Raw genomic sequence first — 24,307 nt, forward strand, 5'->3', positions numbered from 1 at the left:
TCTCCACCATCCTGGTATTTCATTGTTATAATCCATATATATCCTTAAACTGGCATCACCATCCTGGTATTTCATTGTTATAAGACAGATATATTCTTAAAATGGCATCACCAACCTGGTATTTCAGTGTTATAAGACAGATATATCCTTAAAATGGCATCACCAGCCTGGTATTTCAATAAAAGTATCTAATAACTGTATTAAAACTGCTGTCAAACTTTGGATAAATGCGTAAACCAAACTTTTAAATAAATTAAAGAAGTTCTCAATTATATTTACAGGCGAAACTTGTCCGAGATATAAAGTATGTCCTTCGTATTGTGGTCCTTTACATTCCCCTTCCTTTATTCTGGACTTTATTTGACCAACAAGGATCAAGGTGGACATTACAAGCTGTGAGAATGGATGGTTATGTGGTAAGTGGTGTATATAAAATGTATAATGGTGTACGAAATTTACGGTGGCACGTGGCAAATACCATAAATTTGCCACCGAAAAGATATGGTTTTGGGAAAAATGTCACATAGCTTATGTAGACAATTAAGTGGTGCAACTAATTTAGGGTTATTGTTTGGGGCAATTTTCATAAAACTAAATGTGAAAAATATTGAAGTGTTGGTCAAATACAACTTAACTGGGACACCTTTCTACTATATATACAGTTAATCTTGGTAGAACATCTGTGAAAAGTGGTGCAACCAATTCAAGGTTATTGTTTTGTTGACACTTTGTAAAAACTAGCTGACAAAAATACCAATGTGTCTTGCACTAACGCTCCATTTATTCAGTCACAAAACTTAATATTACATATCACAATATCCATTGTTACATAATGCTTACCTCACAGGGGAGTCTACGTGTACTACCAGATCAAATGCAGATATGCAACCCACTAATGATCGTTACGCTTATTCCATTATTTGAAGTTACTTTATACCCATGTCTTCGACACTTTAAGATCAATTTCACGTAAGTTGTATTTTGTAATTACTTAGTACATATCTATCTCAGTATTGGGGTAATGGGTTTAATAAAGCATAATATGCGATGTTGGGGTAATGAGCAACTTTGGTTTAAAACCCAGGTCCCATAGCACGCCTCGCTGTAGGACCTCACCCATATAGAATGGAAGGTGCATATATTGGGATAAAGGGCCAACTCTGGCCTACATTTGATAGGACCTCACTCATATAAAAATAGAATGCATATAAAATGTTGTGGTAACGGGCCAACTCTGGCTTAAATCTCAGCTCCTATGGCTTGCCTCACTCTATTATACCCCCACTCTGTTATGTTTTTAATTTATTAAACTGTTCTTTCCCTCCAGACCCCTGCGAAGAATGACACTTGGTATGCTACTTGCTGGACTTGCTTTCGTTGTTGCTGCTTTAGTTCAAATGATGATTGATGTAAGTTGATTTAAATTGATTTAAGCCAGAGTGAGGGTGGGGGTGTGCCATAGGAAAATTAAATTTTTAACTTTTTTTTTTAATTTTTAACAAAATTTCAGGTGTAAAAATGATGATTGATGTAAGTTGATTTAAATTGATTTAGCTTTATACTATATAAATAGTTCACTTGTTGTAAGTGATAGTCTGGGATATAGCCTATTACTAGTTTATGTTATATTATAGCATATGTGTGTGGGGTCCTATATTGGTATTTCTTAACTGCATTTTACACCAGATATTTTGTTAAAAATTTAACATAGTGAAGTCTATTTATATTAATAGAAAACACCCTGGGTGTTGGGGTAATTTGATAACATTAATAAGTAATAGAATACATCCCAGTCTGTCACTTACTATATTTTAACATTAAAACCTTCAAAATATTGTCAGTGTACTGCATTTTAACTTAGTAAATTTTTCAAAAATACAAAATAATGCACAAAACATTTTTTCACAACTATATGAGTGTAACTGCATTTAACACCCTATATTTTGTTAAAAATACACAAATGTGACAGTGGCACTTATATTCACATCTACAGGAAAACTAGAAAAAAACAAAATAAAAAAATATTAAAAATACAAAAAAGCGTGGCGCCCACAGGCTACAATTCTATCTACAAGATCACTTGACTATAGTTCTTGAAACATAGGGCCAAACATTTTAACTGCATTTAGCACCTAAAATTTTGTTAAAAATTCAAAATTACTATACTTATATTTACAGGAGAACTTGACTAAAGTCCCGGAAACAAATGGCCAAACTAGTCTACGTGTGATCAACTCCGCGCGATGCGATCTCAGCCTTAATATTGATCTGGAAAATTGGGCCCTGGATGAAGAAACTGGGAGCGGGGGTGGGATTGTGATCGGTCCTTCTAATGTGAGAATATACTTTGGTTTATTATAATTATTTAATGAGATTCTCTATGTTTGACAACTATGAGTGTGCCTGTATTTTAACAATGTCACCCCAGGTTTTACCCTGCTGCTAGGTGTCTATACAAACAAGCAGAGCCAAAGTATATTGCATTCACCACATTAATCAATGAGGTTCCCTATGTTTGACAACTATGAGTGTAACTGCATTTTAACAATGTCACCCCAGATTTTATCTTGCTGTTAGGTGTCTATACCAACAAGCAGAGCCAAAAGTATATTGCATTCATATTCACCACATTAATCAATGGAACAACTCCATTTTTTTAATGTTGTCCCGGATTTTAAACAAAAAAACATTTCTTTCAGTTCACCAACACAAAAGAAGACATCATACACCCCCAACCATTCATAGCAATGTATGAGTGTATGGACAATTCTAATAAGAAGGGCATTGTATCTGAACCATTGTACGGTAAAGAAGCAATGGACTTGATAATTAGCGATAATGGGGACACATTAAAGTCATTTTATGTGAGTGGTAACTTATTCGTTATATATATCTTTTGGCAATTTTTTATTTGTCATTTTTTAAGGACAGGCTTTCTGTCTGTTATACACAACATATATATTTAGATGTTTGATGTGTGGTTATTAAATGGTTGTCTAATTTGTCAGCCATACAGAAAAATAATCACCCACACAGTAGTAACATATGTGGTAACTTGTAAGCTGGTGCGAGGTGTATGAAACAGAACACCCATGTTATAACCTGGCAGTTAACATAAAGTATATAAAGCCACTATGCATAGCGTGCAATAGGCTACGATCTAACCCTTTTTTAATAAGCAGCAGACATAATATTTAACTTTTCAAACAGGCTCCCCACCACACTGAGAAATCTGACAGTGGAAAAGCCTTTGTGAGGTAATAATGGTATATTCTAGAACTATGCATTGTTAACTCACACTTGTTATTATAGGATCGTGAATGCTGCAAATTTTCCCATTAATATTGGAGCACAAAGTATTGAAGTGAACGGATCTTTATATTTACCAGAAAAACATAAAGGAAGGTGAGATGGTTGTTGTGTTTATGCCCACAGTCAAGTTGCTGAAGCTATTGCAGTGTGCCAGTGTGTGTGGATAAGCAGGCATGACTATAACAGCTCACAAAGTGTATGAAACAACACCTGTGTTATATTATAACGACTTTTGTTCCCCTGCCTGCGAGGATAAATAAGTTTCATCCATTCATTCAAAAAGTTACATACATGGTAACTCGTAAGTGTGCATGACGTGTATGAAACAGAACACCCATGTTATGATAACTGTCGTTACACCACCAAGTTACATTCATTAATTAAAGACTATAAGAGTTTAACACTTGGTTCTAAAACCTATCCATTCATTGCAGTTATGAAATAGATATTGTAGTAAACGAAGAACTTGCCAATAAAACTTACACGTTCAGTTACGAAGTTTTCACTGGAGCTCTTTATACCTATGTGTTCCGAGAAGACCCTGTAAGTGATGTCATAATATGTTTTGTGATGTTTTATTAGTCTATGACTTCATTTTCTATTGTATTCTATATGGGTGAGATCTTTTTGTGTGGCACGGCACGGCATGGGACCTGGGATTTAGGTCAGAGTTGGCCCATTACCCCAACATTGTATATGCACATTCTATTCTATATCGGTGAGGTCCTACAGTGAGGCATGCCATGGGACCTGGGATTTAGGTCAGAGTTGGCCCATTACCCCAACATTGTATATGCACATTCTATTCTATATCGGTGAGGTCCTACAGTGAGGCATGCTATGGGGGCTGGGATTTAGGACAGAGTTGGCTCATTACCCCAACATTGTATATGCACATTCTATTCTATATGGGTGAGGTCCTATAGTAAGGCATGCCAGAGGACATTGGTTTTAGGTCAAAGTTGGTTCATTAATAATGCCTTTAATGGTAATGGATGGGAGATCTTCCCTTGCCAGCTCGGCCTATGTAAATACTCCATGAGAACGATACATATCCTATCTTCCCAGCAATAAGCTTATGTTATCACTACTTTACTTAATAATTAACTAAATCAGCTCAATCTCTATTGATAACGTTATCACAATATTTGCAATGCAATCTAGTATCCGGTAATGTTAAACTATAACCAAACACACATGTATAACTACATGTAACAAAATACAACACACAAAGTGCAGCCAAAAACTATAAACTACTTTCCAATAGAACTGTAATAAATTCTGCCAATCTGACCCTGATCTGGTGCTCATAGAGTTGAACGATTCTTGCGTAAAATACAGTAAGGATCTGGTGCTATAAATACTTATGGGCAAAAATCAAGCGCAACAAATTGTTATAAAAGAGATATATTTTGCCCAATGGCATCGTCACTCTCTTTTTCAAATTGAATTTTAAAAAAGTAGAACTAAAATAGAATTAAATTTAACAAAAAAAGGATGCTTTTTAAAAAGAGACTGACGATGTCGTTTAGGCGAAATATATCTCTTTTATAACAATTTGTTGTGCTTGGTTTTTGTCTGTTACGTTTTCGTAGCACCAGATCTTACCCACACACCGTATGTGAAAAAAACTACTTGTAGTTTGTAGTTGGTAAATTTGGTGTATTCTGGCGCATGCATAAACTTATATAGAAACACTATATATGTATATACTTGTAACTTTACAGCAAACCAAGTACGAGCTTGATAAGTACACGGATGTATACCGAAATGATGTCAACATATTTTGGATGATACCGCAGTACTTTATAATTACTTTGGGCGAAGTTTTCTTATCTGTTACTGGCCTTGAGTTTTCCTACAGTCAGGTTAGCAATTATGACCTCATAATGTTTATTGTTACATCATATTCAATATTTATTATTGCATCATAATATCAATACAAAGTTAAATAGTTCGAAGTATTCAAAGTGAAAGAAGGTATAATATTAATAATTGAAAGTTAACTGCGATATGTTTTGTAAATGTGACCCTGTTATAGCAATCATATTGTTGGACAATTCTCGTTGCATCATAAGAATACACCAAGTGGTACTAAATACGTAGTAAAAAAAAATATATATAATCTATTAACTAATGGTCTACCAAAGATATATTTCACCAATAACCTGAATCATCAGTCTGTTTATTTGAATAGAACTATTCTGTAGTATTATGTTATTAATGTAAAATTGTATTTTTTATTACGTGATTATGTGTCCCTGGGAAAGACACTTAATGACAATTGCTCCAACCCAGTGGTCACTTATGGGTTGACTAAATTGTCAGCCACATTAAAAATAATCACCCACAAAGTTACATATATTATTGTGTTCTAAGTTACATATATTATTGTGTTCTTAGGCAAGACACTTAATGACAATTGCTCCAACCCAGTGGTCACTTATAGGTTGACTAAATTGTCAGCCACATTAAAAAATAATCACCCACAAAGTTACATATATTATTGTGTTCTAAGTTACATATATTATTGTGTTCTAAGTTACATATATTATTGTGTTCTTTTCTGTTCTTAGGCAAGACACTTAATGACAATTGCTCCAACCCAGTGGTCACTTATGGGTTGACTAAATTGTCACCCACATTAAAAGTAATCACCCACAAAGTTACATACATTAATTCTGCCCTGCCAAAAAAAAATCACCACATTACCCCAATATTAGTTAGATTCATTAATTCAATGGTACTGTAGTAAATAAGTTTCATTTATTAAAATATTCAATATTAATTTCTACTACAGGCCCCGCCGAGCATGAAGTCAATCCTCCAATCCTTATGGCTTCTCACGGTTTCTATCGGCAACATTATCGTCCTTATCGTGGCTGAAGCAAAACTTATCCCGAATCAGGTGACTAAGCATTTTTAATGATCATGATGCGGCAATTTTGTTAAATAAATAATGCAGGATTTTTTAGTAATTATAAAAGGGATGTTTTCAATAATTAAAATTTAGCATTTTTAAAGATAATAGGTATATTTTGTTATATACAGCATGTTTTAATTGACAGCCTGTGCTTGACAATTCAAAATATCAAATGCGTCAGAAATAGAGAGCTTGACTAAGTAGGGCAACTCGAAAAAAACTGCTGTCTTTTACTCCAACGAGGCCTTGTGGGGCTTTAGTTTCTAGCTTCCATGAGTTGTAAGGTGTATTATATTAACAGAGCTTATTAGAATTGTTGTTCACTAATTGTTTTGTCAGAATTCCTATACCATCATAACAATATTACTCATAAAGTTAATATGTGACTATTTACTTTGTGGCAAATTACTTCATATATTACTTCAGTACATATTATGACATAACAGAGAACATTGTTTGCTATCAGTTTATTTATAATGGTCATGGGTGGATATTTTGTTTTTCTGACATTCATGACGTATGTAGGAAACCCATTTTCATTATTGTATTGTTACTGCTTATACATTGAGGGTGTACACATATACTTAGGCGCCTATTCACGGGTTGCATAGGTGTGCAGATGTGCCCTAAATTGTAATCTATGTTGAGTTCTCTCTCTTTATTTTGGCACTGTGGATTAGTGGTTAGGCGCTTGTATTCAAATTTAAGGATACCTAGGTGTTAATTTTTATATAGTTTGCGGCCGGCCTATAACAGTTGTTTTTTTAAATATCAAAACCAGTTGAAAAGGTAGCCAATCAAAGTCAAGTTACTAAATATTTGAATCAGCAATTCAACCAATCACATTCAAGCAGTTGAATCAAGAACCAATCAGAATACAGCAATCTTATCATTAACCAATCAAAATCAACCATTTAATTCAAATCTTCCATTCAATATTCTTCCTTTTGGTTGGCATTACAAATTAACCATCCAAATGTTTTACGCGATGTTTTAAAACAACCCTTAACTCAAAGTGGATGAATATTTTTTCTTCGAGGGTCCAATTGGTTTGTAATTTAAAAAAAAATTTTAAATTTATTTTGAAAACGCAATTAAAAATTTAAATTGTCTCTTGTTGATTAAATGTCCATTGTTGAATATCTTAAAAACTCTATAGGCGGATGAATATCTCCTGTTTGCGGGTCTAATTACCACAATTGGAGTCTCAAATCTAATAATTAAATATCTTTAAACGAAATATCTTTTGAACCAATACTTACTGTAGGCGGATGAATATTTCCTGTTTGCGGGTCTAATTGGTGTAGCGGCCATCTTGTTTGTGATTCTCTCAATGAGATACGAATATGTTGACGAATCGGAATTTTACGAGGCTGAGGAAGATGGGGTTCATTTAGAAGAAGATGGATTCAATGGTGGGGTTATTGAAGATAAGAAGAGAAAGCTCTCAGAGCTATCAGATGTTGAGATCAAAAATGGTGGCGTAAATGGGGTCACTAATGGAGGTTTTGAGCACAATACGGCGATATAGGTTGGGGTGTGGTAGGTGGTAGATAGGATGCTTGTAGAAAACATAGATGGTATTGGGTAATTTTCAAGTATTCCAGTTGTTATTATTAAAATATAAAATTGTTTTATGACATTTGACCTGTGTGTCAACCCAACCCCAACTATTAAATATGTAATGGCTTGTTTTATACCAAAACTATTTTGGGGGTATTTTGCCAAAAACCTATTTTGGGGTAAAGGCCAACTTTAAGTTAATGTATTATGGGGTATTGAGCTGATTTTGGATTAGTTTCTGTTATATTTAACCCAATATTTGTTAATTACATTAAAACGCATAACTATTTTACCGATATTACGAATTATATATTATTTTTTGGGTAACGAGCCAACTTTTTGGGCTAAATTCTCACCTATACAGAATATGCCTATGATATAAAGGTACAACTCTGGTTTTGAATGCGTTTATTTTGACATGTATTTCAACAGTGTAAATGTAAAGTAGCACGAGCACTTTCCACCTAGTACTTTGTAAATGGGTTGCACTATAGTAAAAACACATTACGCTATAATGTAGTAAAGTATCTTGTGGGCCAGGTGAAAATGCCTGTCATTTAATTAACTTTTATTTCTGTATATTTGTATAAATATGGTAATTAACGTTTATTTTAACGTTCTAAATCAGCATGGTACTTACTGCTTATAATTCTATTGTCTTAAGCTACAATGCAAAGGTACCAACAAAGCTTTTTGTTTTTAACAAACTTTTTCACTCAAAGAAAACTTTTTCTCAATGCAAATTTAATGCTCTATATAAATATATGTATTGATCACCACTTTACTATACAAGCTAAAATAAGCCATCAGATCAGTAGCATTTGTAACATAATCTGGAATTTATAAAAGCGGGTCATATGCGTAACACGTCAACCCAATTTTTAACACTGGGTGATATCCCATGTTTTGGAACCATGGTTTACTGGGATTTCCAGACATCGTTCATTTTCTGTTCTTTATGTACTTATTGCAATGTAGAAACATCCTCAATCTTATGTACATAGTTTTACCGTCACATATTTCATATTTTGGGAATAAACGCGTTCATGATTGTTCTGTATGGTAACTGTGTTTGGATGGTTCATTTTGTTTATATGTATTAATGTAGCTTATGCTCACTGTTGGGTTGACTGATAACATGTGTGTCTTCTTATACACCAGACACATGTGGTGTATTTATACACCTCATGCTCACTGTCGAGTTATAACATGGGTGTCTTCTTATACACCAGACACATGTGGTGTCTTCTTATACACCAGACACATGTGGTGTCTTCTTATACACCAGACACATGTGGTGTCTTCTTATACACCAGACACATGTGGTGTATTCATACACCTCATGCTCATTGTCGAGTTATAACATGGGTGTCTTCTTATACACCAAACACACATGGTGTATTCATACACCTTATGCTCACTGTCGAGCTATAACATGGGTGTCTTCTTATACACCAGACACACATGATGTATTCATACACCTTATGCTCACTGTCAAGTTATAACATGGGTGTCTTCTTATACACCAGACACATATGATGTATTCATACACCTTATGCTCACTGTCAAGTTATAACATGGGTGTCTTCTTATACACCAGACACATATGATGTATTCATACACCTTATGCTCACTGTCAAGTTATAACATGGGTGTCTTCTTATACACCAGACACATATGATGTATTCATACACCTCATACTCACTGTCGAGTTATAACATGGGTGTCTTCTTATACAACAGACGCATGGGCTCATTGTTAAGTTATAAAATAGTTCTTTTTTATGCTATACACACATGTACCCATAGACCACAACTTTTCATACACAAGGACTTTACCCAACTATGCAGATGACAAACAAGTCTTTAATCCCCACAATTGACCTTTAGAAGCAATAAATCCTCCCATAATGTTTTCGCATAGCTCAAAACTTTTGGTAAATTATTATACAATGTTTGTCCCCATCCGTGCAGAGAACGTATGCACAGGTAAATATTTACACTGTTTGCAAGTTAATTATTAGTCTAGGCCTGCTTTACTGGTCTAGGCATGTTCATGCAGGATGTTTACACTACTAGTGCTGCAACCTTATGTGGTGACACAAGTATTAGGTAAATATATCACTACAATGGAGATGCTTGCCTTTTACCCTGTTTGTAGTTTACAGCTTAACTTAACAATGCGTAACCTTTGATCTAATGAATGTAACTTACTTTATCCTTGCGTAGCTGGAAAGCGACGGTCGTTATAACACCAATGTTCTGTTTCATACACCTTATGCACGCTTACAAGTTACCACCCATGTAACTTATTTATCTTCGCATAGCAGGGCAACGACAATCGTTATAACATAGGTGTTCTGTTTTATACACCTCGTGCCGGCTAACGAGTTACCATGTATGTAACTTAGTGAATTATTTAAATGATTTAGGAACCTTATTTCCGAAACCACTGTTTCCACATCTTTATACAAGCATAAAGTTGCTACACATATATATATAGATATGTATATATATAAGGCAATTAACCACTGTTGTAGCCACGAAACCACATCAAATAGTTAACCATTTGTGAATTGTAACCGAGGGTTAAGGTGCATTGCGCTACAACATGATTTACTGCACACTAAATATAAAGCACTTAAATTGCTCAATAATATAACAACAGTTTTAAAGTTTAACTATGTTGTATACACAATGTTAAACACACTATTGTGGGCGCCATTTAAAGTGAACTGGTTAACCTCTAAATGACTTTACATGTACTTTAGACTCATAAATACGGGTTATAGCCTAATAAATTTATGTCCTTTACAATGTGAATGTGACTTTAAAGAATGAACTGGTGTACTGACTTATATGGTGATAAAACATATTATAAATGGCGCAATTTTTAGTAAACAAGTTTAAAAAATTAAGTTTATTTAGTTAATGTATGGACTTTAAACTGATGAATGTGACATTGGAAAATTAAATGGTGTACTATTGTACGGGTCGTGTCTTTACGCACACTTTTGTTTCTATTAGAAGTTTAACTTAATTAAAATAAATGGCTCGTTTGTCCGTTAGGTGTAGCGACCACGCTTATTTTCTTCCAACTAAATGTAAATATGTTTTTAACTGTAAGCGTGTTTTAACAACTGTTGTTTTGTCGCTAATCCTGTCTTTTCGTTTGAAACATTTCTAAATCTTCGCTACTGTAATCGAAGAGACAAATAAAAGATTATTATTATTATTACTAACTCACAAATGGCACAAATTTAGGAATTTCTGTAATAGCAATTAAAGTTTTACCAAGCTAAATATAGGCCATTTAGGTGGTGCATGTGACTTTGAAATATTAAGTGGTGATGACATGATAAGCATTTTACAAATAACCTGATTTTTAATATTAAACAAGTTAAACTTATATTTATTGTTTTATTACTTCTTAATGTAGGTATACCAAAATATCTTGAAATATGAAAATACATTGTGATGTCAGCATGAGGATTGTGGACAAACAGTCACATTCATAGTCAAGAGATGACGGTTGTGAGTCATTTTTTTCACTTGCTTTTTAATCTATAATTTGCAACCGAAAAGTGTATGATCTTTTGCTTTAGTTGGACAGCCAGTTTAAAGTGCTTGAATTAACCGTTTCAATTGAACAACGTAATTCCATTGTGTGTCACAAACCACATTTATTTGATTCTAGAAATGCTGAGAATGGGAGTTATGACCAAACAATGCCCATGCATGTCATGTAATGGAATTCCATTGTGGGTATTCTAGAATGTAAACAATGCCCATTGTTATCCAACAATGCAGCATGTTGCGTAACAATGAGTTTTTATCACTTTTATTAGGTTTATTTTGCCAACTTTTACAATGTTTGTTTTCTCCTTGGTATAAAATAATCAGCCAACCCACTTTTGTGGTAATGTTGAAACGCCATACCAAATAAAGGTTACAAGTTAGGAAAAGCTCTTCTGAACAATTAACTGTGTTTTTATAAAACCATCTTTTTGACTTTTTATTTAGATTTTTACTCTGATAAAGATAGTCTGAATAGGACAATAAAATGTCAGTTTTATAAAAACACAGTTAAATTTGACGTAAATGTAACTTCAGACTTTTAATATCCTTGTCAGCAACAGTATATAAACTAGCATAAAAAACTTGCGTTCTTTGATTGAAATTTAGCAAATTATGCAAGAATTTACAAAAATTTAATTAAAACGATCATTTAGTTTTAGAGTAACAATACTTTAAGCTAAAACCACTACCTTTTTATGACTTTTGTTTTTTTCGATAAAGTTTTGGTAGTGTTTTTTGATTGTCTCATTTAGATTTATCTTAGTACGTACTTTACCTAATCCTCTGGCATAAAAGTTAATGTATATTTTTATTAAAACCGACATTTCGTCTGCTTAGCATCCAACAGTATGTGGCAAAGTCTGTTATGACTTTTTTATGCCGAAATATTTGTTTTTGTAAATTATATCATTACTGGTAGTGATAGCTCTAAAACTTTTATGCGAACTGTATACGTTTTAAACGCAAACATATATATATATATATGCCAGTTTAATTCCTATATGTTATGTGTGTCAGTATTTTACTAAAGCTTTTATATAAACTATATGTTTTAGGTATTACAAAGAGATAGGTTAAGTGGAGATGGGAAAAGAGGAAAATTATTCTGAGTTTGATGCATCAGGTATAGTTTTGGTGTTTTCTAGTTATAAGTTAAGTAGTAAACATGGGTGTAATTAGGAGGTTCCTGGTTCAGGGCTCACTGTGGTAACTTGTTAAATTTTATTTCCGCTCATCTACACACTGTAACGGCTTGAGCAACTTGACTGTGGGCATGGGAGTGGCAACCATGGATAAGCCACTCAAGTTCCCATTCATGAGGATATAAATGACCAAACCAACCAAAAGTCACGTCAGCTTATCCACACACTGCAATAGCTTCACCAGCTCGACTGTGGGCATGAGAGTGGCAACCATGGATAAGTCACTCAAGTTCCCATTCATGAGGATATAAATGACCAAACCAACCAAAAGTGTCCAAAAGCTTCAGCAGCTCGACTGTGAGCATAAGAGCGAAAAACTTTGAATACAATATCAAACGTATTTTCCCGTACACATAAATAATAGTATAATACCACCCCTTATTCCATATATAACCCATGATTTTCCCAACATACTATAACTAATACCTTAAGTGTTAAACAAATAGAATTCATACACCTGGGAAATGACACAACAAGGTTATAGATATGTTTGCGTTTGTGACGTGTAGTTTAAACAGGTAGTATGTGAACAAATGATCTTTGTTGATTGTTACAAGAAAAAGGCTTCATTGTAACTGATTGCATTACAATTTTACGGATAATATTTTCATGACAATGTTAACATTCTGTTTGCCAGCTATCTCTCCAGCAAACACCGTTTGACATTTTTATTGGTGCTCAGAGCAGCAAACATAACTTAGCAAACATTTTTTTTTAAAGTTAGTTCTGGTAAAGTTTTGCCACATTTAGCTCTCTTACGCTATCTTGTGGAGCTTGTTTTGGCATTAAAGGGCTGTATATAACTTTTGCAAAGTAAAATGTTTATAAGGAATAGGGATTCGCATAAAGTTTTATTTGATAGTTTGCAAAGGTGTTATTTTGTACGGTCATCGGTTTATGTGCATATCAACATTGAGTTGGCTTATTTTAGCGCAATATTGTTAAATCCTGTTTAAATGCGCATATAAGTGTGGACTATACAGTTGAAAAGATGGGACACATTTAGCCCATAATATCCAAATATCCTGATCGTGTTTTAAACAATTAACAACCGTCTATGGGAGTCGTGAGGATGTTTTTTGTTTACTACCAAATCGGGCGAGAAAATAAACAAAAAGGTGTCCCATCTTTCTCCATCGTACTATATTAAAACTAATTCTTATACCCCATGATGCTATGTATAACATATGAGCATGTAGTTAACACATATATTTCCCTTGTTGTTTCAGACGGAGGAAAGGAGGAAAATGAAGAAGAGAAATTAACTTGTTCGGTGAGTTGAGTGTTTACAACATGATAAACATAAAAAACTTGACAGTGAGCATGAGGTGTATAAAACCACCATGTATGGTGTGCAACACCCTTGTATTAAACCCCTTGGTTTCCCACCCGGAGGATAAACATGAAAGTATCCTAACATGATTTTTTAAGTGTGAGCATGAGGTGTATAAGCCACCGTAGATGCAGAGTAGGTGACACGTGGCCCTAACTTTTGGACCTAATGACAATATATGTTTTATTTATACCTTAAAATTAGTTTCACTACAGCTAGGTGTCCAATATTAACCATTCGTTTCATGTATCATGTGCTGCACTTGTGTATTTAAACATAGAAGTTTTGTATTTATATATTGTTTTTATCGTTTATATTCATGTTTTATTCTATGTGGGTGAGGTCCTACAGTGTAGCACCCCATGGGTCCTAAGACTTAGGCCAGGATTGACCCGTTACCCCAAAATCTTTGTATGTTATTTAATACTTTAGTTTTAAACTACAGGAAACCTGGAATGCGTATCCGAAACATATCTTCTTTATTGTTGGCAACGAATTCTGTGAAAGGTTTTCTTATTATGGAATGAGATGTAGGTTGACGTGTTGTTGTATTAGTTATGTATGCGTATCCATACACTGCAATAGCTGCACTCGACAGAATATGAATAAATGTAACTTATTTATCATCATGTGGGGGGCAACAACAGTAATAATACGAGTGTTCTGTTTCATACACTTTGTGCCAGCTTACGAGTTACCATGTTTGTAACTTATTTACCCTTAGACCTTGAGTGGCGGGGCAACGACAGTCGTTATAACACAGGTGTTCTGTTTCATACAACGACAGTCGTTATAACACAGGTGTTCTGTTTCATACACTTCGTGCCCGCTTACAAGTTACCATGAATGTAACTTATTTATTATCATGTGGGGGGCAACAACAGTCTAATAATACGAGTGTTCTGTTTCATACACTTCGTGTACTTACAAGTTACCACATATGTAACTTTGTGGGTGAATGCTTGAGCAATTGCTGTTGAATATCTGTTAAGTGTTCTGCCCACATACGCACAATGAAACCACTTAAACATAAAAACAACTAATTTTTCTGCAGCTGTGTTGCTTCTGTACTTGCGTGACTATCTACATTGGGACGACGACACTTCAACAGCAGTCTACCACGCTTTTACTGTCCTTGCATATTTGTTTCCATTAGTAGGAGCTATAGTAGCTGACTCATACTGGGGGAAATACAAGACGATAATCTATTTATCTGTTGTCTATGTGTTCGGTCATGCAGTAAAAACAGTTGGATCGATTCCTTACGTACCGTCGCAAGTCGCCCATGCGTAAGAACATAGATATCTTATAACTTACTTAAGATAGAGTTAAGCTGAACTTTTATTAATAGGGTAATTATTATTTATATTTTTTATTTATTTAATTATAGAGTAAAATTAGCAAACCTATTGCATAGTAACTGTGATGAATCCTATGAATCTGGCCCTTATGTAGTGCTCATAAAGTTGGACAACTCTCGTAATGAAATAACAGTCAGGATAGAGTGCTTCGAGACACCTTAACCGACAAAAATCAGTCTAACGAATAGTGCTATACATTCATTAAAAATCATAATGCCATTTTAGGTGAAAATTTATCTTTTGTGAAACTCTGTTTGTTTTACTTGATTTTTGTTTGTTAAATATTTGAGCACTTTATCCTGAAATGGGCATTTTTATTTTTTAGCAGTGCTCTAACTTAGTCTGGTAATTTTTGGCTTTTATATTGTTGTAACTTGGTTTTGGTGCAACTTACAAAGAATGGTTTTATATTTAACCATTTGTAAATTACCAGAAAGTCACAATGTATAAATAGGGCTCGGTTTAATGCAACTTTTTTTTATAACTTTGCAATTGCACTTTGCTCTAACCTTTACTGTAAGATGTAAACCATCTTTAACTGCACATAAATCATCAGATGTTTTTAAGAGGTTAATACACCTAAATTTACTGCTAATTTATGACTTTCATTTCAGCGTACTTTCAATGTTTGGTTTGTTTTTTATTGCTGTTGGGACTGGAGGGATCAAACCATGCGTTTCATCATTTGGTGGGGACCAGTTTAAGCCGGGACAGGTAAGAGCAGTGTTTCCCAATAATTTTCAGCAGTGTTCTTAATGATTTTTCACCAGTGTTGACCACTACTTTTTACTAGTGTTTCCCAACATTTTTTACCAGTGTTGACCATTAATTTTTTTGTAATGTGCTCAGTTGTTTTCATCAGTTTTTTCAATGTCTGTGTTTCAGAGCGTTTTAATCACGGGTTACCCAATGTCCTAAAAGTGTTTTTATAAATTGTTTCCATTATTTTTAGCAGTTTTTTAAATCTTTTTTATTCAATACAAGGTGCATTGCTCAATTTTTAAAAAAAAGTTGAGATAAATATCACAAATATTTTAAAACACAGTTATAAAGCTAAATATTTCTGTGGTACCATTAATCATTATGATGTCATAGAGTGTTCTTTGTAAACACATAATGTTTATTGTTCATTTTATGACCTCCTAATTCACCTTTGTATCTGAGTTCAAGAACCTCCAGTTATGACATCACAGATGACACAGCAGATAACTTACTAGACCAGAAATAGCAAGGTGTATGAAACAGAACACCCGTGTTATAATGACTATAGTTGCCATGCCATGCAAGAACAAATAGTTACATAAACAATCCCTTAAAAATTACATAAACAATCACCCACAAAGTTACATACATGGTGTTATAACTATCGTTGCCCAGTCATGCAAATAAAAACAAGTTACTTTTATTTATTCAATTGTATTAAATAAGTTACGTGTTATAATGACTGTCATTGCCCCGTGATGCCAAGATAAATAAGTTTCATCAATTCATTCACAGTCGTACATTCGGAAACAATTCTTTTCTTTGTTCTACTTTGCGATCAACGCTGGTAGTTTGATATCCACGTTTGTAACCCCGATATTCCGTGCTGACGTGAACTGCTACCCCAACGAGACTGGCCCTGAGTTTGACCAATGCTTTGCCCTTGCGTTTGGGGTGCCTGGTGCTCTAATGGTAGTGGCCTTAAGTGAGTTTTATAACTATAGAAATAGAACTGGCTGTGGGGTATACAACTAAAAAAATTCGATTATGTAAACTGCCTTAGTTTGGTCTAGATAGCAGAGTAGCATAACAATGTTCTAAGCACACTGATACTGTTAAGGTATTTACAATATGGCTCTGCATATTGGTACGTCTACTACCCTCTGGCCTAATTAAGCCCTTGGTTTTGGGGTAATGGGCCAAGTCTGGCCTACATTCAAGTCTCTGGTTTCATTGCAAGCAATGTTAAAAAACTTTTAAATAGTCTTACGTCTAGGATTTATATTGCAATCACTTAGTAGTTGATATATATGTATATATAACTATATGAGTTTATAAATATGAGTTTATACCAAATTAAATTACGCCTCTATATTTGTATATATATATATATATATATATATATATATTGTAAATAACCGCCAACAGTTGCCATTGTTACATCACAGTTCTCTTTATTGCTGGTTCACGTTGGTATACCATCTACCCCCCAGAAGGAAGTATTTTCACAAAGGTTTGTAAATGTATCTACACAGCATGTAAGAATAGATGGAACACACCTAATGATGTAAGAAACAAGGAGCATTGGTTGGAATATGCTGACGCGCCGGTATGCTACTTTTGTAGTATTTGTTGTATATTAGTTATAGCATGTTATATGTATGTAACTTATTTATCCTCGCGTGGTAGGCAAAACAGTCATTATACCATGCTTACATGGGTGTTTTTCTGTATAACATGGATGTCCTTGTGCCTGCTTTTGTGTTACCACATATATGACTTATTTTCCTTCGCATGGCGGGGAAACGACAGTTGTTATAACACAGGTGGCCTGTTTCATGCACCTGGTGCGTAGTTATGCCGACGCACCGGTATTTTAATTTTGTAGTATTGGACTTGTATATAATCTAATGTATAGCATATTATATAAAGTATAGTACTGTGGGGTAAGATGGATACAGTTAGCATATTATATATTTCATAATTGTGTTTTGATCAGTTAACAGTGTTGGTTATATGATTCTGTAATTGTTATTTGTTTACTACCAAATAAATGATAAAATGGAAGAAAACATGTACCAACTTACCCCAACCTACTGGGGTTTGAAATATAACACCTGTGTTATAACAAGATTCATTTATTTAACATTACACAGCCAAAACTTATTCGAGACACCAAGTATGTATTACGAGTTTTGGTCCTTTACATTCCCCTACCTTTCTTCTGGGCTTTATTTGACCAACAAGGATCAAGATGGACGTTACAAGCTATTCAAACCAACGGATATTTGGTTAGTGGTGTTTGTAACTTATTAATGACATGGGGGGGTCATACATAATAGCATGAGACCTAAGATTTGGACCAGAGTTGGTCCATTACCCCAACGTTGTATATGCATTCTATTCTATATGGGTAAGGTCCTACAGTGAAGCATACTAAGGAACCTGGGACTTAGGGCCAGAGTTGGCCCATTACCCATTACCCAACACCCAGGAATCTAGTATCCAATTATACATGTGCCTACATTTAATAAACATATTATATATGTGCCCATTCATCTATTAAACATCTTAATTTGCCTATACATTTATATAACATATATTCACACAGGGAACTCTTCTCATCAAACCAGACCAAGTAGAAGTCCTCAACCCATTATTAATTGTCACTTTAATCCCAATATTTGAGGCCACGTTGTATCCGTTCTTACGATATTTCAAAATCCCGTTCCCCCCATTAAGAAGGATGACAGTTGGTTTGGTTTTGGCGGGATTGTCGTTTATTGCAGCCGCTATACTGCAGATTGAAATTGACGTAAGTTACGTACTTGTTTGTTGTTTTATGTGTTTGTGTATATATATATAAGTATTTAGTTTGTATATATTTGTGTTTGTTTTTGTACTGTTATTATGCGTGTTTATATATGTGTATGTTATTATGTGTGTTTGACTGTTTGTATATATATGTGTTTGTTTTTGTAGTGTTATTATGCGTGTTTATATATGTGTGTGTTTTTGTAGTGTTATTATGTGTGTGTTTATATATGTGTTTGGTTTTGTAGTGTTATTATGTGTTTGTTTATATATGTGTTTATGTTTTTGTAGTGTTATTATGTGTGTGTTTATATATGTGTTTGTTTTTGTAGTGTTATTATGTGTTTGTTTATATATGTTTGTGTTTTTGTAGTGTTATTATGTGTTTGTTTATATATGTGTGTTAATGTGTATTTTGTTATTGTTTGTGTAATTTGCTGCTACTACAGATTGAAATCTATGTAAGTTTTTTAGGGTGTAGTGTTTTACAAATACGTGTTTGTTTTTATATTTAAAAGACCATGTGTATAAAAACTATGTACGTTTGTTCTATTTGTGTACTATTATTGTGTTGTGTTGCTGCTATACTACAGATATCATATTACAAACCAAGTTCATATTAATAAATTATTATAATATATCTGTATATATATATTTAATTTGAGCAGTTGTAACAAATATCCCGCTTGACAGAAAACTCTCACCCCCCTCCCTAAAAGTTTTGAGTTTGGTGTCCGATTTATAAATTCCGCTCCATGCAACGTAACTTTCATCCCGGATAATGGAATTCTTCCCGATGTTACTGTGCAACCTAATGATGTGAGTATGTGATGTCATAATTAGTAGTTGTGATGTCATCATTAGTAGTTGTGATGTCATTATTAGTAGTTGTGATGTCATTAGTAGTAGTTGTAATGTCATTAGTAGTTGTGATGTCATTATTAGTAGTTGTGATATCATTATTAGTAGTTGTGATGTCATTAGTAGTAGTTGTGATGTCATTAGTAGTAGTTGTGATGTCATCAGTAGTAGTTGTGATGTCATAATTAGTAAGTTTTTTTGTGAGTTACTATTAAGAAAAACTTAACTTTTAAATTTTATTTTCCTTTTAATTCTTTTTTTCAAAAACTTGTATACAGTTTGTCATTTATCTGGTACACTGTTTGTCATTTATCTGGTACACTGTTTTTTTATTTATTTGGTACACTGTTTGTCATTTATTTGGTACACTGTTTGTCATTTATTTGGTACACTGTTTGTCATTTATCCGGTACACTGTTCACCCCCTAACCCTTCCCTCCAGATAAGCACAATCTTTTTCTACCACCACACTGATACAGCAAGATACACTTACCTTGCATGCAATGGAGAAACAACTACCATACAAACAAATGCTGCTAAAGAACAAGTTGTGGAATTTGTGGTGTTTGGTGACCAGGCTCAATCTATAAATAAGGTGATAAACTACTAATTAATTCTCTTTAATTGGCCTAATTTTCCTGCATAAATTCGACCTTTTTTTGCATTTTTGGGGTCGAATTTATGAAAGTTACGGGTTCGCCTACAGCTCAGTGTTGAGTTGATCTGACTCAGTTTATTAATTTGGTAAAATACTACAAATGGTGGTGTTATTTGTGTATTGATTTCTGGTAATGGTATCATCATGTTTATATCGTTATAATCGTAAGATTAAATTAAACTGGCACGAGGTGTATAAAACAAAACACCCATGTTATAATGACTGTCTTTATCCCGCCATGCGAGGATAAATTACATTTCTTTATTCATAGAGACCATGTTTATGACATCGTCAGCTTATACACCATTATGACATCACCAGGTACCCATGGTAACCCACAAGTCCGAAGATGGAGGGGGCAGGTTTAGTGTTTTGAACCTCGATCCCCAACAGCGCGACCTAGTGGTTGTAGTGACGAGTGTCGAGAGAGGGAAATACCCGGAGAGACCAACAGATGTCCTTCACACAAATCGATCGACGAGTATCGACATTGGATATGGATCGTAAGTCGTTTGGGTGATATATATGTAAATGTATGGAACTGTATAGTATACTAGTAGGGTGAGGGAAGACGGTGGGACACCTTTTCATTATATTTTTTCATTCCATTTGGTATTAAACAAGAACATTCAAAGAATTATAAAACCGTATCCCCACGACGCCTATAGACCGTTGTTAATTGTTTAAAACACGATCAGGATATTTGGTTATTATTTGCTAAAAGTGTCCCGACTTCCCCCACCCTACTATGTATACAAGTTAACATCTGATGATTCTGATAAATTTATTATTTCCACAGTGCAACGATAACTGCTTATGACAAATCAACATTTGGTGACAATGATGAGACTGGCAGTGGTGGCGGGAATGTTGTTGTATATACAACTGATCTATACTTAGATGTGGGAGGTGTATACAGTATTGTATATAATAATGGAAGTACAGGCTTCACTGTGAGTAATTAGGAGTATTCTTGTGTTAAATATTGTATTTATATATCATGTACTTTATTCTTTTCTTATACACAAGATACTTCTATACACCAGACAGGCATGGTGTATTCATACACCTCATGCTCACTGTTAAGTTATAACATGGGTGTCTTCTTATACACCGGACACACATGGTGTTTCGTACACCTCATGCTCACTGTCAAGTTATAACATAGGTGTCCACTTATACAAACACACATGATACATGATATATTACTTAACATGTTTATCTTACAGAACTTGGACCTAAACCCGAACACAATAAGTGTTGCGTGGATGATTCCGCAATTCCTTATAATAACCATAGGTGAAGTATTCCTCTCAATTACAGGGTTGGAGTTCTCGTACACACAAGTAAGTATATAACAGTATATGTATATAAAACTATAACAATTTATGTATTATAACATTTATATTACATAAAATAAGTTTAATACAATACATGTAATGTCTGCTTACAAGTTACTACGTAAGCAGCTTGTTCATCCTTGCATGGAGGGGCAGCGGCGATCGTTATAACACGGGTGTTTCGTTCCATACACCTCGTGCCCGCTTACAAGTTACTACGTAAGTAACTTATTTATCCTCGCATGATGGGGAAATGACAGTCGTTATAACACGGGTGTTCTGTTTAATACATGTAATGTCTGCTTACAAGTTACTACGTAAGCAGCTTGTTCATCCTTGCATGGAGGGGCAGCGGCGATCGTTATAAACACGGGTGTTTCGTTCCATACACCTCGTGCCCGCTTACAAGTTACTACGTAAGTAACTTATTTATCCTCGCATGATAGGGAAATGACAGTCATTATAAACACGAGTGTTCTGTTTCATACATCCTGTGCCTGCTTATCCTGTGTTACTATTGAGTTTGTATTAAACTGTTTTAATTAAGCTTTCAAGCCATGTAACATAAAACTCTCTTGACCGGTATTTGAACCCAGGCACCCCCTAGCATGAAGTCCGTCCTCACAAGCATTTGGCTTTTCACGGTTTCTCTTGGAAACATCATCGTGTTAATCATCGCTGAAGCAAAGGGAATCGAGAAGCAGTCGGATGAATTCTTCTTGTTTGCAGGACTTATATTTGTGGCTGCGATTCTGTTTGTGTTCTTGGCATACAGGTATGGTTATATGTTATAGTTTTAGTGGTGAATGAACGTAACTTGTTTATTGATGATGTGGCAACGACAGTCAGTATAACACAGAGTTCTGTTCCAGACACAAAGTTACCATGTGTGTTACTTTGTGGGGGAATTTTTTGGATTTTTTTTGTATGGCTGATAATTTGGACAACCAGTTAGTGACCACTGGGTTGGAGAAATTGTCGTTAAGTGTCTTGTCCAGAGTCACATACGCCTACAATGGTATCAGTTTGGAGGCTTGAATGTAAAAAAACACTTGTTGTTTAATATTGGGGCAGACACCCTAAGACTCACTGAAGATAAATAAACGCTAGGTACATTCCTGTCGACGAGAACGAATTCAAAGAAGAGATTTTGGAAGAAGAAAGAAAGTTCCGGGAGAGAGCCCGCTTGCACCGAGTTGAAGAAGAAGGGCATTCCATTAGATGATATCAGTGTTGGGGAACTACCTAGCTATGACGTCGCCATCCAGGGGTCAAACGGGGTCACCAAAAAATTAGAATATGAGCATGATACCCCTATGTAAAGAAAGATCTTTTTAAGTGTTAATCTATAGTGACAGAAATATGTTTATAACGTCACTATTGCGCATACCGACGTCATAATTTTAAAGTTGTATCATAATACGCATTATCTGACAATCCCACTGTAGAATTATTGATTATGACGTAACTTTGCGGTCTACTTTTTGTGACGTCATAGCAGTTGTATAAAAATACACCCATGTTGACAATAAGAAGATTCCCGTGTTACTCTTGAAGGAGCATGAGGTGTATGTAAAACACCATGTGTGTCTGGTGTATAAGAAGTCACCCATGTTATAACTTGATAAACCGAGCACTATACTCCCATACGTGTGGTAGCTTTATCAGTGATCTGAACCTATTGGAATGTTGATGTATATTCTTTACACCATTCAATGTATTGAAACCGTGGATAGCTTTGACTTTGTGAATGAATGGAAGGATGTAACTTACTTTATCCTGGCGTGGCCGGAAAACGACTGTCGTTATAACACAAGTGTTCATACACCTCGTGCCAACTTACGAGTTTCCGTGTATGTTACTTTGTGGGTGATTAATGCTAGATATTGACAGTCGTTATAAGACGGTTGTTCTGTTTCATAGACCTTGTGCCAGCCTACGAACCACGTATGTAATATTCTGAGTGATTATTTTTTTAATTTTTATTAATATTTAATGTACGGCTGGCATTTTAGAAAACCCATAAGTGACTACAGGGTACATTAGTAGGGTGGGGAAGACGGCACCCCTTTAGCACATAATATCTAAATATCCTGATCGTGTTTCAAATAATCAACAACGGTCTATGGGAGTCGTGAGGATACGGTTTTGTAATTCATTGAATGCTTCGCGAGGGTTAACAGCCGATCAGTTAACTACCAAGCTCACAAACTAGACAGAAAGTGTAAACAAGACTTTAGCAGGAATGCACAACAGAGCGAAAATATTAAGCGTAAAAACGGTGAAAGGTTCGGCGAGTCTTGTATACTTACTTAACTGCACTGCCAATCATGTGTAAAATTACTGCAGTGGTTTACCTATGAGTCAGAAAAAGGATAACAGTATGCGCGCTTGAAGTCTGTAAAAATTCGGCACGATCTAGAACCATGCGTTGGCAAGCATGAGTTCACGTAAATCGTCTTGTTCGTGCCCAAAAATCAAAACTTGTGACAGCCCGTGACCAAGTGATGAAATTCACACTCGTATACAGACCACGATTGTGTTTTGCCCTGTATGGGGAAGATACAATTACACCCAACATCACGGAGGACCTCTATCGTTATTTGCTTCGACATTTTAGGATGTAAAGGCCACGGTTTCGTCGGTTTTGTGCTTTTGTT

The 24,307-nt window shown here is 34.7% G+C and overlaps 2 protein-coding genes across 7 annotated transcripts in view; both read left to right on the forward strand.

The window, feature by feature from the left end:
• The window catches only part of LOC100184982 (solute carrier family 15 member 2-like), a 19,138-nt gene extending 10,808 nt beyond the window's left edge, over window positions 1-8,330 (forward strand). For 2 of the 3 annotated variants that reach the window (XM_026837416.1, XM_018814637.2), the window contains 11 exons: window positions 282-416; window positions 848-969; window positions 1,328-1,409; window positions 2,179-2,334; window positions 2,700-2,864; window positions 3,211-3,257; window positions 3,313-3,405; window positions 3,747-3,855; window positions 5,040-5,180; window positions 6,113-6,220; window positions 7,503-8,330. In XM_026837416.1, the coding sequence (XP_026693217.1) occupies window positions 282-416; window positions 848-969; window positions 1,328-1,409; window positions 2,179-2,334; window positions 2,700-2,864; window positions 3,211-3,257; window positions 3,313-3,405; window positions 3,747-3,855; window positions 5,040-5,180; window positions 6,113-6,220; window positions 7,503-7,766 (1,422 nt within the window). In that variant the 3' untranslated portion in view covers window positions 7,767-8,330. The remainder of the gene's footprint in view (window positions 1-281; window positions 417-847; window positions 970-1,327; window positions 1,410-2,178; window positions 2,335-2,699; window positions 2,865-3,210; window positions 3,258-3,312; window positions 3,406-3,746; window positions 3,856-5,039; window positions 5,181-6,112; window positions 6,221-7,502) is intronic. The other variant, XM_026837415.1, reaches the window with a different exon arrangement.
• Window positions 8,331-11,236: 2,906 nt separating this feature from the next.
• On the forward strand, window positions 11,237-23,220 carry LOC100186649 (solute carrier family 15 member 2-like). Of its 4 annotated transcripts, none has more exons than XM_026837417.1 (17): window positions 11,237-11,331; window positions 12,432-12,499; window positions 13,808-13,851; window positions 14,357-14,441; window positions 14,966-15,200; window positions 15,887-15,986; window positions 16,770-16,959; window positions 17,423-17,583; window positions 18,131-18,265; window positions 18,586-18,789; window positions 19,482-19,607; window positions 20,092-20,244; window positions 20,629-20,810; window positions 21,107-21,260; window positions 21,537-21,653; window positions 22,244-22,422; window positions 22,758-23,220. In XM_026837417.1, exons 2-17 carry the CDS (start codon window positions 12,460-12,462, stop codon window positions 22,870-22,872), a joined length of 2,220 nt encoding a protein of 739 aa, XP_026693218.1. In that variant the 5' UTR covers window positions 11,237-11,331; window positions 12,432-12,459; the 3' UTR covers window positions 22,873-23,220. The 4 variants fall into 4 exon arrangements, with proteins under 4 accessions (XP_026693218.1, XP_026693221.1, XP_026693220.1 ...); XM_026837419.1 differs by having other exon boundaries at window positions 11,310-11,328; XM_026837418.1 differs by lacking the exon at window positions 11,237-11,331 and adding an exon at window positions 11,495-11,558.
• Window positions 23,221-24,307: the final 1,087 nt, after the last annotated feature.

The sequence above is a fragment of the Ciona intestinalis genome, chromosome 13, assembly GCF_000224145.3.
Source record: "Ciona intestinalis chromosome 13, KH, whole genome shotgun sequence".
Classification (NCBI taxonomy): domain Eukaryota; kingdom Metazoa; phylum Chordata; class Ascidiacea; order Phlebobranchia; family Cionidae; genus Ciona; species Ciona intestinalis.

Coding starts and splice junctions, on each gene's coding strand:
- LOC100186649 (XM_026837417.1), top strand. CDS start 12,460: ATGGGAAAAGAGGAAAATTATTCTGAGTTTGATGCATCAG. Junction 12,500..13,807: donor TTCTGAGTTTGATGCATCAG/GTATAGTTTTGG, acceptor TTGTTGTTTCAG/ACGGAGGAAAGGAGGAAAAT. Junction 13,852..14,356: donor AAGAGAAATTAACTTGTTCG/GTGAGTTGAGTG, acceptor TTTAAACTACAG/GAAACCTGGAATGCGTATCC.